This window comes from Oncorhynchus kisutch, linkage group LG20, assembly GCF_002021735.2.
Source record: "Oncorhynchus kisutch isolate 150728-3 linkage group LG20, Okis_V2, whole genome shotgun sequence".
In the NCBI taxonomy this organism is placed as follows: Eukaryota; Metazoa; Chordata; class Actinopteri; order Salmoniformes; family Salmonidae; genus Oncorhynchus; species Oncorhynchus kisutch.
The window spans coordinates 32,075,787-32,091,367 of record NC_034193.2 but is presented as its reverse complement, the minus strand read 5'-3'; the positions used below and the strand labels follow the sequence as shown (position 1 = coordinate 32,091,367).

The 15,581-nt window shown below is 43.2% G+C and overlaps 1 protein-coding gene across 1 annotated transcript in view; it reads left to right on the top strand.

Annotated features, from left to right (window-relative positions):
* Nucleotides 1-14,215, top strand: part of LOC109865239 (arginyl-tRNA--protein transferase 1-like) — a 129,751-nt gene extending 115,536 nt beyond the window's left edge. The window contains exons 5-6 of the mRNA XM_020453349.1: nucleotides 12,062-12,326; nucleotides 14,174-14,215. Coding sequence (XP_020308938.1) covers nucleotides 12,062-12,326; nucleotides 14,174-14,215 — 307 coding nt within the window. The remainder of the gene's footprint in view (nucleotides 1-12,061; nucleotides 12,327-14,173) is intronic.
* Nucleotides 14,216-15,581: the final 1,366 nt, after the last annotated feature.

Here is a 15,581-nt window from a genome sequence, read left to right as displayed (position 1 = left end):
TCAGCTTGGGGATTCAATCTTGCAACCTTTTGGTTACTAGTCCAACGCCCTAACCACTAGGCTACCTGCCGCACCGATTATCTTTTGAGGAAAGTATATGAGTTGGAAAAGATTGTAAGGTATTTCAATGTCTGTTTGACCGGCAGGGGTTGAATGGAAAGTAATTGGAGTTAAGGCAGTTACTCGTATATTTGGACCACCTACAATTTATCCTGTCCTGCCATAGGGTGCACTATAGATAACCTGTCTACAGACATAGATGTTTTTATAAAACCTATAACCTCTATCTGGGTCAATAACCTCAATATGGATCTCATTTTACATAATACATTTAATCACATAACTTATTATCTCCTAAGTCAATTCCAGTGATTCTCTGTCTATCTTGTCTAAGAGCCCCGTGCTGGGCCTGACCCATTGCTGACTGACTTCCAGACAGACCATGCTATCAAGAAAGTCAAAAGGCCTAGCTGAACATTGCTGCTGCTGTATGCAGGTCTGCAGGGCTCCTGTGTTTGGGTTATCCCGCTCCCTTCTCTCTTCTGCAAGTTTGGGACTGATAGTTGTGTTTAGGCATGAAATAAGATGGGAAGGAAATCGGAGGGTGGGGGGACAAGGAAATCTATACATTATACAGACCTGGGGGTTTCCCATATTCCAAGTTTGGTCTTTCTTCTCCCTGCATCAAATAGAATGATATGTTTATTTTGTGTTTATATTTATTTCATACTGTATGAAATAAAGGCGCAGCGTGATAAGAATACATTCTTCTTTAATTAACGAAGAACACTTAAACTAACAAAACGACCGTGACGCTACGATAAACCGAATGCTGACATGCAACTACACATCAACAATAACCCTCAACATCAAAATGGCAACCTAAATAGGATCCCCAATCAGAGACAATGATAAACAGCTGCCTCTGATTGGGAACCAATCCAGGAACCAATTCATGCCACCATAGACCTTCATTTGCCTAGACAAACCAAAACCCCATAGATATACAAAAAAACCTAGACAAGACAAAAACACACATACCACCCTCGTCACACCCTGACCTAACCAAAATAATAAAGAAAACAAAAATAACTAAGGTCAGGGCATGACACTATGAGAGTTACATAGCCTTATTCCTGCTAGCATTGTTTATTTCTAAGTAGAATAAAGAGCCAGCATACTTTTTTATATTTTTATCTTTGTTTTTATGGCCTAGTTGTAGTTTAGAATAGGGATTTGTCTTTTCAAAATAAAAGTTGACATTTGAGTGGTCACAAAAGCATCTTAGAGGTCAGCCGTGGGATAGCAGGAGAGCGCGTCATCCACCAGTAAGGTCCTTTAACACATGCACCTACCCACACACTGTGTACACAGTATGAAAGTCAACCTGGAAATTCCATGGAACATCTGTATAGTTGGCTAAAGAAAAGCTGTCTTTTCACTGATGGCATCGCAAATGGCACACAGAGATAATGTTTGTAAACAGTATCACGGTCACTATACTGTTTGGTCTTATTCCCCCTCTTTCTCTTTCTCTTTCTGTCCTCTGAGTTTATCTTAGTCTATTCAGGCTTTCTGGGGGCAGTATCTAGTAAGTAATCAGTGTGTGTGTGTGTATTGTCTTCACTCTCTCTGGCCCTCATGTATGTGTGCAGCTTGTTGCATGTTTTGATTGGCTCCCACATTAGGACAGTATGAATGCACAAGTGTGTGTCTGTCGTGTATACATGCATGCGTGTGTGTGGTTGGCTCCGTGTTTGTCTGTCTGTGCGTACAGTACCTGCCTGCGCATATGTAGACAGTGTTTGTTCAATCCCGGCCTCTGTGGACGTGTTGGGTTCATGCTTGCAGCATGTTTGTACTGGCAACCCACACCAGCCCCAGCCACCCAGCGGAAGCTCCCATGTCAGAGGAAGTGCTGGGCTCCTTTGTGAACAAGGCCCCTGGATTAAGCGTATCACAGCCAAAATGCAGGCCCTTTCTGCTGGGGATTAACAGAGGGACAGGAGGGCGCCCACTCCCACTGGGGCTCTGTCACACAGATTCAACACACCACTATCAGCATCCTCAGAGCTCGCGGACTCCGGAGCTCGCTGCCTCTATCTGTCTCTCTAGGGTACATGACATGATGAGTGGCTGTATTGTACATAATTATAAAACGGGTGAGTCTAATCCTGAATGCTGATTGGTTAAAAACCACATTCCAGCTGGTCGATGATGTTAAAATGCCTATTTACTCTGTTCCATCTGACTGTGCAATCCATTGTCTCATCAGCCCAGCCAGGCAATTTATAAACATGATCTCCACTATAAAAACCATCTAGACATTATTTCACATTTCTTTTGGACTAACATTTTGTTTTCAACAGCGAAGATTTGTATCTCCGACATTTGTAACATTGTTTCAATATTCAAATTTGATCTCCTGCTGTCCCATAGTAATGAACGAGTCTGGATGAGACAGACAGGCAGCGTTTCTCAGCCAGTCAAAATCATGAATCAGTTGGCATCATTTTTACGGATATATACAAAATAATATACATTGAAAAAAGGTCAAATGAAACGCAGGTAATTTGCAGTCTTTCCAGCTTCAGTTTGAAGTGATTGTGTTACAGTAGCTGTGTTGTTGGTTAGCTTCTCTGAACAACAGTGTCCTGACAAGTGAGCACATTTTCTAAGCCAGGCAAAATCGTGCCTCTTATGTGCATCCATGTATCCAAATAAATGTCACGAGAAAACAGCTTATGCAAATGCAGCTACTTTGCTGTTATTCTGGCTGCACTTTTTTAGTATCTGTAAGTTAGCCAAAGTTGTCTAGCTAGAAAACAAGGGATAAGAACGTTGCCAGCCAGTATGTCAATGGAAATTTAGAACAAACGACTGGGTCACGTCCATAGATACGTAACAAAAAAATTAATGACTGGGTGGCATCTCCAGCAACCTTAGATTTGTGTCGGGACTATAGTACCAGTCAAAAGTTTGGACACACCAAGTTCATTAGAGTTATCAACCTCAGAAACTGCAGCCCAAATAAATGCTTCACAGAGTTCAAGTGACAAACACATCTCAACATCAACTGTTCAGAGGAGACTGCGTGAATCAGGCATTCATGGTGGAATTGCTGCAAAGAAACCACTACTAAAGGACACCAATAAGAAGAAGAGACTTGCATGGGCCAAGAAACACGAGCAACGGACATTAGACCATTGTGGAAATCTCTCCTTTCGTCTAATGAGTCCAAATTTGAGATTTTTGGTTCCAGCGACCCTGTCTTTGATAGACCTAGAGTAGGTGAACGGATGATCTCCACATGTGTAGTTCCCACCGTGAAGCATGGAGGAGGAGGTGTGTTGGTGTGGGGGTGCTTTGCTGGTGACACTGTCAGTGATTTATTTAGAATTCAAGGTACACTTAACTAGCATGTCTACCACAGCAACACAGCATTCACAGCTATTTGACCAATAAGGAGAGTTGATGGAGTGCTGCATCAGATGACCTGGCTTCCACAATCACCCGACCTCAACCCAATTAAGATTGTTTGGAATGAGTTGGACCACAGAGTGAAGGAAAAGCAGCCAACAAGTGCTCAGCATATGTGGGAACTCCTTCAAGACTTTTGGAAAAGCATTCCAGGTGAAGCTGGTTGAGAGAATACCAAGAGTGTGCAAAGTTGTCATCAAGGCAAAAGGTGACTACTTTGAAGAATCTCAAAAATAAAATATATATTTCTTTAACCCTTTTTGGTTCCTACATGATTCCATATGTGTTATTTCATAGTTTTGATGTCTTCACTATTATTCTACAATGTGGAAAATAGTAAAAATAAAGAAAACCCCTTGAATGAGTAGGTGTGTCCAAACTTTTGACTGGATGATGAATACATTCATCAAAATAATGTTTTTAATGAAATATGTCAATCATTATTTGAATATGTTGGTAACCCATTGTATAAAAGTGATAATGCATAACAACACCTGTGCCAATATATCCTCCAAACACCGGCATCTCTTGCATTGTCACTTAATGGGACAATGTTTAAGTGATTTGTCAGAGTGATTACAGAAGCATGGAAAATGCGCTTTGACATGGTGGTAGCTAGCTATCACGTTTATCAATATCAGTGTTAGATTTTAATATTATGTTCGGAAAAAAAATTGGCCTCTCCCTGGTTTCCTGCACTCAGAATAAGCCTACTCATCTACTAAAAAGCATGCTCAGTAGAGAATGTCTATTCAAGTAACATTTTAGTCCAGGGCTAAGCTTAATGTAAGAAAAACTGTCCTTAAGTGTTTTTAGGCTATCTTTGTAAAAAGCAGCAGCTTGCTAAAGCAATCATTGCCTTAGTTCCCCAGACAGAGCAAGGTTTATTGATGAGAAAATGTACTGTAACTAGACACATGGCTAGTTCTCTTCTGTGTAGTGAACGTTGGTTAAGATTGTAACTGTATGAAAATCGCCCAGCTCCTTAATCAGTGCGCTGTAAAACCATGAAACTAATGTAGAAAAAGAACTAGGGAAAATAAACAACTTTCTGATGGAGAGAGCCTCATGGCTTAGTAAGACTGCCACTCGGTTGGCATGGCGACACAGACAATGCCTCCCTGGCTGTAAAATGGTCTCCTTATACGTATCCCGGAGCCCCCTATTTAGAAATCCCTCTCCGCGTCCCCCCTGTATGTTTATCCCTCTCTTTCTCCCTCTCCTTTGCCTTTCTCTCTCCTTCTTATAGCTCTCGACCACACTACTTTCTACTTACCCCTCCCTCTCCTCACTCTTCTTTTCTCCTTCCCTCTGGCACAGGGCAGCACACCTCTTTCTCCGGGCAGTCCATACATATTCCCAGTGGCATTATAATACTAATGGGACAGAGTGAATGGACTGAGTTTTAAGGTGGGGGAGATGGGGTCACCAACTACCCGTCTTTCAAATATGTATGCTGTCTCCTCTAAAGAATCTACATTTTTTTGTCAGGCCGAACCTCCTTTAATTTTCCTCATGCTGTTTCTTTCTCTTCCTTCCCCCTCCATACTTTTGCAGAGAAAATATATTTGCAGAAATAGGAGTCTATATTTGAAGAGCTTCCAAATCTTGGACTAGTAAATGCGGCTGTTGTTGTAGAGGGAGTGCTTGGCATTACTGCGGTACCCTGCTGGGTCTGAGGGGGAGCTGGCCCAGGGAACAGAACAGAAAAATGTCTGTATAATTAAGAATATAAAAACTGCTATATTTACAGTTTGCCCAGGTTTACACGGGCCCGGCAGGGCATGTTAACTTTTAGCAGCACACTGAGTGATTCAGAGGACTGTTTTTCTATGGGAAACCACTTAATGGTGTTTTTCTTTGTTTTGTGAAGTTTTGTTGGAAACAGTGTTACTGTGTAGTCTCCTTATTTATGCAGCGAGACTCTGTTTTTATGCATTTCAAGCTCAGTTGTTTAGCAAGGGTCCTGTGGATGTACACTTTTAGATCATTACCTTCATTGTAAAAAGCAACAAGTGTACAACTCTTCAGTCAAGTACATTTAGTTTGTCTACTAAAGACGTACCTCAGCCCTCATTCTTTCAATTTTCTGCTTTATTGACACCTTATCTAATGTGGTAAATTCAGATGGCTTTCATATCTATCCAATATAGCTAACATTTTTCCCACTAATAGCCCATAATAATTTAATAGACAGTTTTTCCAAGAGGCAGCTATTGTTCTACAGATTATGTTTCACTTAAGTAATTTTACAGTATTTCCCTTTTGTAAATTGAAACTCAAAAAATAATCAATTAATTCAAAGACTCAATCATGGACACTTACTGACAGTTGTGGCTGCTATTGTTGTCTCTACCTTCTTGCCATTTGTGCTGTTGTCTATGCCAAATAATATTTGTACCATGTTTTGTGCTGCTACCATGTTGTGTTGTCATGTGTTGCTGCTTTGCTATCTTGTTGTTTTAGGTCACTCTTTATGTAGTGTTGTGTTGTCTCTCTTGTTGTGATGTGTGTTTTGCCCTATATTTATATTGTATTTATTTTAATCCCAGGCCCCCGTCCCCGTTGGTGGCCTTTTGGTAGGCTTTCATTGTAAATAACTGACTTGCCTAGTTAAATTAAGAGTAAATAAAAAATAAAATAACATGTGTTTTGTTAACTCAAATCAAAATCACCAGAAAATGTACAGTTTATCTAACCTTTCTATATCATTATGTCATTATAACATCTACCTTAATTATAGTGGAACTATAATCACATGTGCAGTATACATTTCCATCCAAGAAAGTGAGTGAGTGTCACGGCCGTTGCTGGAAGAAGACCAAAGCGCAGCTTGGTAAGCGTACATATTCCTTTTTATTAGGCTGACGCTGACAAAAACAATGCAAAAACAATCGTGACGCTCAAGGGCTATGTGCCACAACCAAAGTTAACTTCCCACAAAGAAAGGAGGGAAAAGGACTACCTAAGTGTGGTTCCCATTCAGAGACAACGATAGACAGCTGTCCTTGATTGAGAACCATACCCGACCAAAACATAGAAATACAAAATCATAGAAAAACAAAACATAGAATTGCCCACCCCACATCACACCCTGACCTAACCAAATAGAGAAATAAAACGGCTCTCTAAGGTCAGGGAGTGACTGTGAGAATGAAATGCATCTATAGTGGCCAAATTACATGTCATTGGTGCTTGTGGTTTTTGGCACATTGTGTTCAACAACTTTAGGATTCACAACATGATGAACATTATGAAGGTGTTGAGTTTACTAACCCCTAATATACCTATCAAAAGACATGTTGGCATATTGAATGATATAATCATATTTCCTATGTAATAAACCTATTCTATGATACTCCCTCCCCCTTTTCTCTCTCTCCCTCACCCCACTAGTTCTTTCCCACTTAGAGAATCCCACAGATGTGTACTGCCATTCCTAATTAGCCACACATTTGCGAAATATCAGAAATGTTTCATGCACCGTTTCTCGGCTCTAGTCCGACATTTATAGGAATGCAAAAGACCAGTAATCATTGGCTCAGAGTTCACAAGAGAGAGTGTGCAAGCCATGGGCATAATTTGTTTAGCAGGTGGATCTAAGCTTGGGCCCAAGCTACATTTATATGTTATTGTGCCCAACTTTTCACTTACTTTTCTCAAATTGTTTTGGGTTTTGTATGTGTTTTTTAAATTATTTATTTGATAATATGACATTCACATTTGAAATGCATTTTGGTCCCTGACATGTGATGGGCTACCCTCTGTTTGAGTTCTCTAATTCACAAACACAGAGGTGAAGGGGTTAGTGAGCAGAATATTTGATCCTTTGTGATACTAATTATTCTACCTCTCTCTCTCTCTCTCTCTCTCTCTCTCTGTCTTTCTCGTTCTCTCTCTCGTCTCTGTGTCCTCTCCTTTTCACATCCTCTCTCTGGTGCACAAGACTGTACCACTTGCACCCAGTTGATTATCACCCAGAGATGGGGCAATTAACCATTTGCAGAAATGCTTAGCAAGATAAATATTTTCATTTCTGGCTAACGCCCATTAGGCGCCCCAATGCCCTGGCCCTCAGCAACTGGAGAGGGTGTGGTAATGGCCTGTCTGCCTGGCATGTGCGAGTGGACAGGGGGACAGCTGGGGCTTGTGCGGTGGAGGAGATATTTGTGGGCTATACTCAGCCTTGTCTCAGGGTAGTAAGTTGGTGATCTGTTGATATCCCTCTAGTGGTGTGGGGTCTGTGCTTTGGCAAGGTGGGTGTGGTTATATTCTGCCTGGTTGTCCTGTCTGGGGGTATCGTCGGACGGGGCCACAGTGTCCCCCGACCCACCCATCTCAGTCTCCAGTATCTATGCAGCAATAGTCTATGTGCCGGGGGGCTAGGGTCAGTCTGTTATATCTGGTGTAATTCTCCTGTCTTATCTGGTGTCCTGTGTGAATTTAAATATGTTCCCTCATGCCTCGGGACTACCTGACCTAATGACTCCTGGCAGTACCCAGTCCACCTGGTCATGCTGCTGCTCCAGTTTCAACTGTTCTGCCTGCGGCTAGGGAACCCTGACCTGTTCACCGGACGTGCTACCTTATCCTGGACCTGCTGTTTTCAACTCTCTCTCTTTCTCTCTCTACCGCACCTGCTGTCTCGACCTCTGAATGCTCGTCTATGAAAAGCCAACTGACATTTACTCCTGAGGTACTGACCGGTTGCACCCTCTACAACCATTGCTTATTATTTGTCCCTGCTGGTCATCTATGAACGTTTGAACATCTTGAAGAACAATCTGGCCTTAAATGGCCATTTACTCTTATAATCACCTTGCACAGCCAGAAGAGGACTGGCCACCCCTCAGAGCCTGGTTCTTCTCTAGGTTTCTTCCTAGGTTCCTGCCTTTCTAGGGAGTTTTTCCTAGCCACTGTGCTTCTACATCTGCATTGCTTGCTGTTTGGGGTTTTAGACTGGGTTTCTGTATAGCACTTTGTGACATCTGCTGATGTAAAGAGCGCTTTCTAAAAACATTTGATTGATTGATTGATGGCACCATGCCCATATCCAAGGGCCTCATCCAAGACCACCACGAAATGGATCCCAACAGAAGCCAGTTCACTTTGGGCAGTGAATAGTAACATCATCACTCCTTGTTTGTATAATAATAGTAGAAGTTACCATGATTTCAGTTAATTACTGACTGAACAGGGAGGGAAACATGGTTCATGGGGCCTAGCTACCTTAAGTGTTTAGTAATTAGTGGGCTATGCTGGTATAGTAACACCCAACAAGCACATACAGAATACTGTATATGCCCACTGATTACACCTCAAATAGGTTCCTAGGTGTGGTTCATGTGGAGAGTTATGTTTACAACTTGGCACCTGTAAATCCAAACAAATATGGGGCAGCATTTTTTAACTCCCATCTTCACTCCCAAAATGGAGACTCCTCCCAACCACATTTCAGACATAATGGGAGATTCAGTAAACCTAGAAATCCCTGTCGGCATGCAGCCTAGATTACTCTCCCCTCTGTTTTTCCTCCGGCCTCCAGCCAGTGTGGTTCTTGGACCAAGGCCCATCAGTGGCTCTGAGACTTGATTAGGAGGAGACATGACTACTTTTTCTCCCCCGTCTCCCCTGTCCATTCTGGGTTCGCAGTGTGTGCGTGAGGTGACAGGCTTAAGGCCTCTTCCAGAAGCTTATTACTGGTTATTCCAAAGCAAAGCCCATCACACACAGACCTAACCCAGCCCAGAGGCCTCATACCAACAACTCTCTGTCCTACCTGCTTTGATTCCACCTCCTATCTTGTCTTTTTCTACAATGCTTACCGATATGAGGGTTACAATTACAGTGAAAAGAAAATGTAGTACTGCCAGCTACTTGAGTCCAATACCGTGGGTGGAAGCCATTTTGGAAAGATTGATGATTGCTCCCACATAGTTTTCTCTTCTGTTAAGGACATAGGGCCTTCCTTCATTTCAGTGACTGACTGCATTTCTAGACGCTTCAGGGGGCAATTTTGGAACAGGGGTTGCTACTAAACAATGACTGCAGCATGAGTGAATAAGTCTTTGTGTGTAGGTTCAGCAGCTGATTGCTCAGGTCAGTGTATGAGGCTGCAGCATCACAAAAAGCTGTTGGCAAGAGCAGTTTCTCCGAAAATATTCCCCTCCGCTGGTGAGTGAGCAACACCAGCCACAAATCCCTGTCTTGGCCAGCTGACATGCTGAATGTGCAGAAATAGAGGGACGAGCAGACAAGAAGAGAGGGAAATATATAGTGGTCTGTCATGCAAATTAAATGCAGATTCTGTATTTATGGCTTTTTTTCATGTCACAAGTGAAAAAAAGGGATATGACAAAATAAACATAGTTGGAGCTGGCAGGTGCCCTTGTTTCATTTGGCGGAATGCAGCCTGTATGGTTACAGCCCGATCATTATCCAGGAATCCTCAGAAGTGCAGAAACAACCCCAAAGCCTTCCTTTCCCTCTCTTCCTTCACTCTTTCTTTCCTTCTCTCATTATCTTCCTCTCTCCTTCCTTTCTCTCTCCCTCTCTGTCGTTCCCCCTCTCTCTATTTATCCCCCTCTCTTGCTCTCCCCCTCTCTTTCATTTTCTGTCTCTGGGGTAATTTAAAGGCAATTGTACAAGCCCGTAACAGAACTGCGGTGCAGTGCAGAGGTGGACTGTGTTTGGGGGTTTGAGTAAAGCTGCTAGTGTTTTAAGTGCGCCACAAAAAATCCTGGGCAAATGTTGGGTTAACATTTACGAGCTCACTGTTAGCCAAAAGCTGAAAAAAAGCTAAAACATTAAGAATAACAAAAACCCGATCTGAAGATTTACGGGAAAGGAAGCCGTTTCGGTTCTTGTCGCTTATTATGATGATTTCTAGATGAACAGGGAATTCTAAGGGAATGTGGTACGTTAGTATGATCCCATTGCGGTCTGGGGCTTAACAGTAAACAGGAGAGGAGAGATGGGCTCTTACAGCACAAACCAATGGAACCAAAACAGTGGTTAAATTAAAAACGTATGTGCAGGAAAACTCCCCAAGTACAGTACTAGCTTTGCCATTTTACTTAATCTAGACTGTAGTAGCCGTGCATACTGTAGAGTAGGCAAAGTAGTAGAATCCAGACTGGTCATTCTGCGAGCCCAAGCAGTGAGCGTTTGGGTGTAACCGAACAAGTGGGTCTACCATAATATGGACACACACACACACACACACATACACACACAGCAGAGGGAACAGCGAGTCTCCACCATATTCCCTACACATAATGTACTACTTTTTCTTATTATGAATAGCCCATTATGTAAATTACTGCCGGTATGATAGTAGTAGACCATTGTGTCATTCTCCTTTCCTTATACACTGAGTGAACACCTTCCTAATATTGAGTTGCACTGGGGTTTTAGTTCCATTGGTTTGTGCTGTAAGAGCCCATCTCTCCTCTCCTGTTAACTGTAAGGCCCCAGACCACAATGGTGCCATACTAACGCACCACATTCCCTTAGAATTCCCCGTTCGTCTAGAAATCATCATAATGATAAGCGACAAGACCCGAAACGTCTTCCTTTCCCACAATACTGCAGATCAGGGTTTTGTATATTATTCTTATTTTTTATATTTTTTTCAGCTTTTGGCCAACAGTGTGCCTTGTAAATGTTAACCCAACATTTGTCAGTGATTTTTTTGTGGCGCACTTAAAACACCAGCAGCTTTACTCAAACCCCCAAACAGTTCCCCTCTACACCGCACCGCAGTTCTGTAAGTGAATTAGAATTGCCTTTAAATTACCTCAAGAGACAGGAAATGAAAGGGGGAGAGTGATGCCATTTGCAACACAGACACTGAGACATTTGGTTCGCTTTTCCAACCCATGCGTCCTGCGTTAGACTAGCATTTATTGTTGTTAATTCATAACGCTGGAATCCATCTGTCATCATTGACGAGGAAAAGTGATATAGTTCTAATGTCACGCCCTGACCTTAGAGATCCTTTTTATGTCTCTATTTTGGTTTGGTCAGGGCGTGAGTTGGGGTGGGCATTCTATGTTTTTGTTTTCTATGTTTCTATTTCTGTGTATTTGGCCGGTTTTGGTTCTCAATCAGAGGCAGCTGTCTATCGTTGTCTCTGATTGAGAACCATACTTAGGTAGCCTTTTCCCACCTGTGTCTTGTGGCAAGTTGTTTTCTGTTTTTGTGTCTGCACCAGCCCGAACTGTTTCGGTTTAGTTCGTTCTCTTTGTTATTCAGTGTTCAGTTCAAATAAAAGTATGAACACATACCACGCTGCACCTTGGTCCTCTCCTTCCAACAGCCATTACATCTAACTACTGATTAAAATGCATATGTGCCTGTCATGGCAAAGAAACATACATTATAAGATAATAAAACCCCCAAACTGCTTATAGCCAAAATAACCAAGATAACCAACCCAAGATTTTCCAATAAAATTTCAATTTTCCACCCAGAGAACATGAGTTTGTGTTTTTGAAGCTATCGCCCTCCTTTACATTATCTCATCTCCTGTCAAACCGCCTTCTCTTCTCCTCCTAAATTTACTCCTAATTCTCCTCAGTTTAATGCAGCTCCTCAAGGTTCTGGCCTTCACAATAGCGTCAGTGCATTACCCTGATGGCTGTCTGGAGCCGGGCCCTGCCTCAGCTGGCTGGGAGTCCCAGGACCAGGCCTCATCTTTCGGCTGGGACACGGGCGAGATGAGGCTGTGGTGCAATAGGCCTGGAGGTGGAGATGGGTGTCTGGAGCCAGACCTTGCCTCTTCTTGCTGTGAGGCCCAGGATCTTGGTTCTGGGAGCCAGGGTCGTGGTGCCGTGGGCCTGGAGGTGAGGATGGAAAGTGGGGAAGAGCTGGGAATGGCCTTAATGAGTAGTGCTATACTGACCTTCAACCTTGAGGAGGAAGGGGAAGTAAAGGCAGTTTCTCAATGAATCTTTCCTCAATTCCTAGTATCCTCTCTCCTCACCTCCTTCTCAAAACCTATTGGAAATGAAGGTCAGAGTGGAGGGACCTTCTCCTTTAATATGGTTGATAAACAGGCCCTCGCCTGGATGTGAGGAATTGCAGAAATAAGAATTGAGAAACAGCCTGACTGAGCGTGACTAAATCAATTTCCCTGCTGCTGTGAAGTGAGTGACTACACAGGGCTGACAGACAGTTTGAAGGGATACATTCATAATTTTTCCATACCCAGGATGTCACCCAGAAAATACTTTTCTATGGTTCCACAATACTGGGTGGACCTTGCCAGAGGGATATATTACAAAGGAAGCTAGATTTACTCAGCGTTTTCTAAAGCTAGCCAGCTTCAGTTAACTTCACATTCCAGCGCAGGCTTCATCCGTACTATGACGGTGGATATTGCTTGTCCGCCTGCCGCCAACTCTAGCAGACTTGTAACTGTGCGTGCATGTCGCTAACTCTAGCAGGCTTGTAACTGCACGTGCATGTTGCACGAGGCTAGTCGAATGCCGAACTCTTCATTGAGACAATGCTGAAACATCAATCCATGGTTGTGTCATTGCCACATTTTAATTTGTGCCGAAATCAGAAATCATCACCTCCTGGTATGGTAACAGCTCACTGCTCAGCATCCGACCGTAAGACGCTAGAGAGGGTAGTGCGTACAGCCCAGTACATCACTGGGGCCAATCTTCCTGCCATCCAGGACCTGTATATTAGGCAGTGTCAGAGGAAGGACCAAAAAATGGTCAAAGACTACAGTCACCCAAGTCATAGACTGTTCTCTCTGCTGCCGCGTGGCACGCGGTACCGGAGCGCCAAGTCTAGGTCCAAAAGGCTCCTTAACAGCTTCTACCCCCAAGCCATAAGACTACTGAACAATTAATCAAAATGGCCACCCGGACTATTTACATTGATATTCTTTACTTTAGTTTATTTAGTAAATATTTTCTTAACTTTATTTTCTTAAAGCTGCATTGTTGGTTAAGGGCTTGTATTCGGCGCATGTGACAAATAAAACATTTGACTTGAATCTGATTTAATTGGTCCTCAACTCGCAGCTCAGACACTTCCTTCAGGATAAATGGAGTTAGCCCTGAGTTAGCCTGCCCTGGAGCAAATTAGTTCTGAAGGATTGGTTGCCATAGAAAGGTACCTGGCTAAAAGTTTAACCACTTTTGTGGTACCTGTTATCCCGAGTTGAATTCAGAGTTGACCAAAGTTACTTCGCTAACTCCTCAAACCTGATTCGTAGTATAGGGCTCTGGCTTCACAGGAGCATCTGTGTCATTTTGCAAGTGGAAGGGTGGCATCAGGGTAGAGATGGGTGATATGGACAAAAAAACATATCGTAATAAATCTACCCATTTTTTGTGACAATGATAAATCAGCGAACAATTACCATAAGTCATTTTGGGGGGAGGTGTTAGAGCTGGGCGTTATGGAGAAAAAGTGATATTGTGATAAATGTAACTACTTTGCTCAACAACAACAACAAATACAACAATATATACATTTTGTATGGACAGGTAGGCCTACTTTACATTTTTTTAAATTCCAGTACCAAGTAGGACAACTGAGATGTGAGCCTATGATTCACAAAGTAAGCTATTTCATCTAACATATCCAGGAAATGCATGATTGATATTTTGATGTTAAAATAGGATCCAGAATTATCTGATTTCTTTTTGGCTCTTTTTTGGCTCTTCAGGGTGGCTCTGGGGGCCAGAAAGGGGGAGAAGATCGAGAGTGAGTTAGAGAGGGAGAGAAAGAGACGCCCATCCCTTCTCTAACGGATTGTCAACTGTCCAGGGTGGGGGGCAGGGATGGGGATGAAGGGGTGGGAGGGGTGTGAAGAGGGTGACTGTTGTCAGTCAGTTGGAGTGACAGACAGGCCGGCTGTGGGAACTAGTGTCATGGGCCACCAGGGGCCATCAGGGGCCTTCATGGTGTAGCATGGCTGCTTTATGTGTTTATCAAACTGCTGACCTCATTGGCCCCACAGACAGGAAGGACACTGGCAGATGAACGGAGAGAACATGGCACTGAGGAGGAGGGGGGCAAAGGGGTGCAGAAGAGGGGGTTGGGATGGGTGTGCAGGGTGACTTTGGGGTGCAGAAGGGGGGTGGAAGGAAAGGGCGTACAGCATGGCTTTGGGTTGTAGAATGAGGAGAGGGGAAGGATACAGGGGGCTATGGGATGCAGAGGGCGGGATGGGAAGGGGGCTGCGGGGTTACAGGGTGGCTCTGGGTCCCAGAAATGGGGAGAAGATCAAGGATGAGTTGGAGGAGGGAGATGGTGGTGTGTTGAAGAAAGTCTACTTGGGGGGAGGGTATACATTATAAGGAAGAAAATGTATTCTCTCTCTATGGTGGATCCTGGGCTTGTAGATAGCTGTCTGTCTGTGCTATGGTATGAGTTCCCATACCATAGCACAGTGTTTCTTCCTTCCCCCTCTAACTAGCAGCACTGTTCTAGCATTGAAAACCAGATCATGTATCATTGCAGCAACTGAGCTACTCAGCTGAGGCACCCAGAGACAGACAGAATAGATAGTGATGGAGAGAGAGAGAAGGGGAGTTAGCAAGAGGAATGGGCGTGAGAAGGAAAGAGGGATGTAGGGAGAGAGGGATGGAGAATCGCCGACAGGGTTTTACCTGTATTATGTCAAAGTAGTGCATTGTGTAGGGAATATAGGGTGCTCATTTGATATGCAGACATATTAGCATGTGCAGGTATGCCTGTCCAAAACCAAATTCCAAAACCAAATTCCAATCTCATTCTGGGGGTTATATCCCTCTACAAAATGACCCTAATCCACAGTTTACATACCTCCCTTTTATCCCACAACAGGCTTCAAACAAACCTTACTCTGTCTTAACAGTAAAGTAAGCTTGATCTGATCCAGAATGGCCCACAACTTACTTAAATTGGCTTTACACACTGTAACACAACTATTACACTACCCTAGAATACTAGGAAGGTATTCCTAATGTTTGGTATACTCAGTGTATATCTCTATGGTCAGTAAGAGTTAATCGTTCTTATGAGGGTAAGGTAGAATCATGGTAAACCAAAGGATAACCAAGATTCTCTGAAGGACTAAGTGGGACATGACT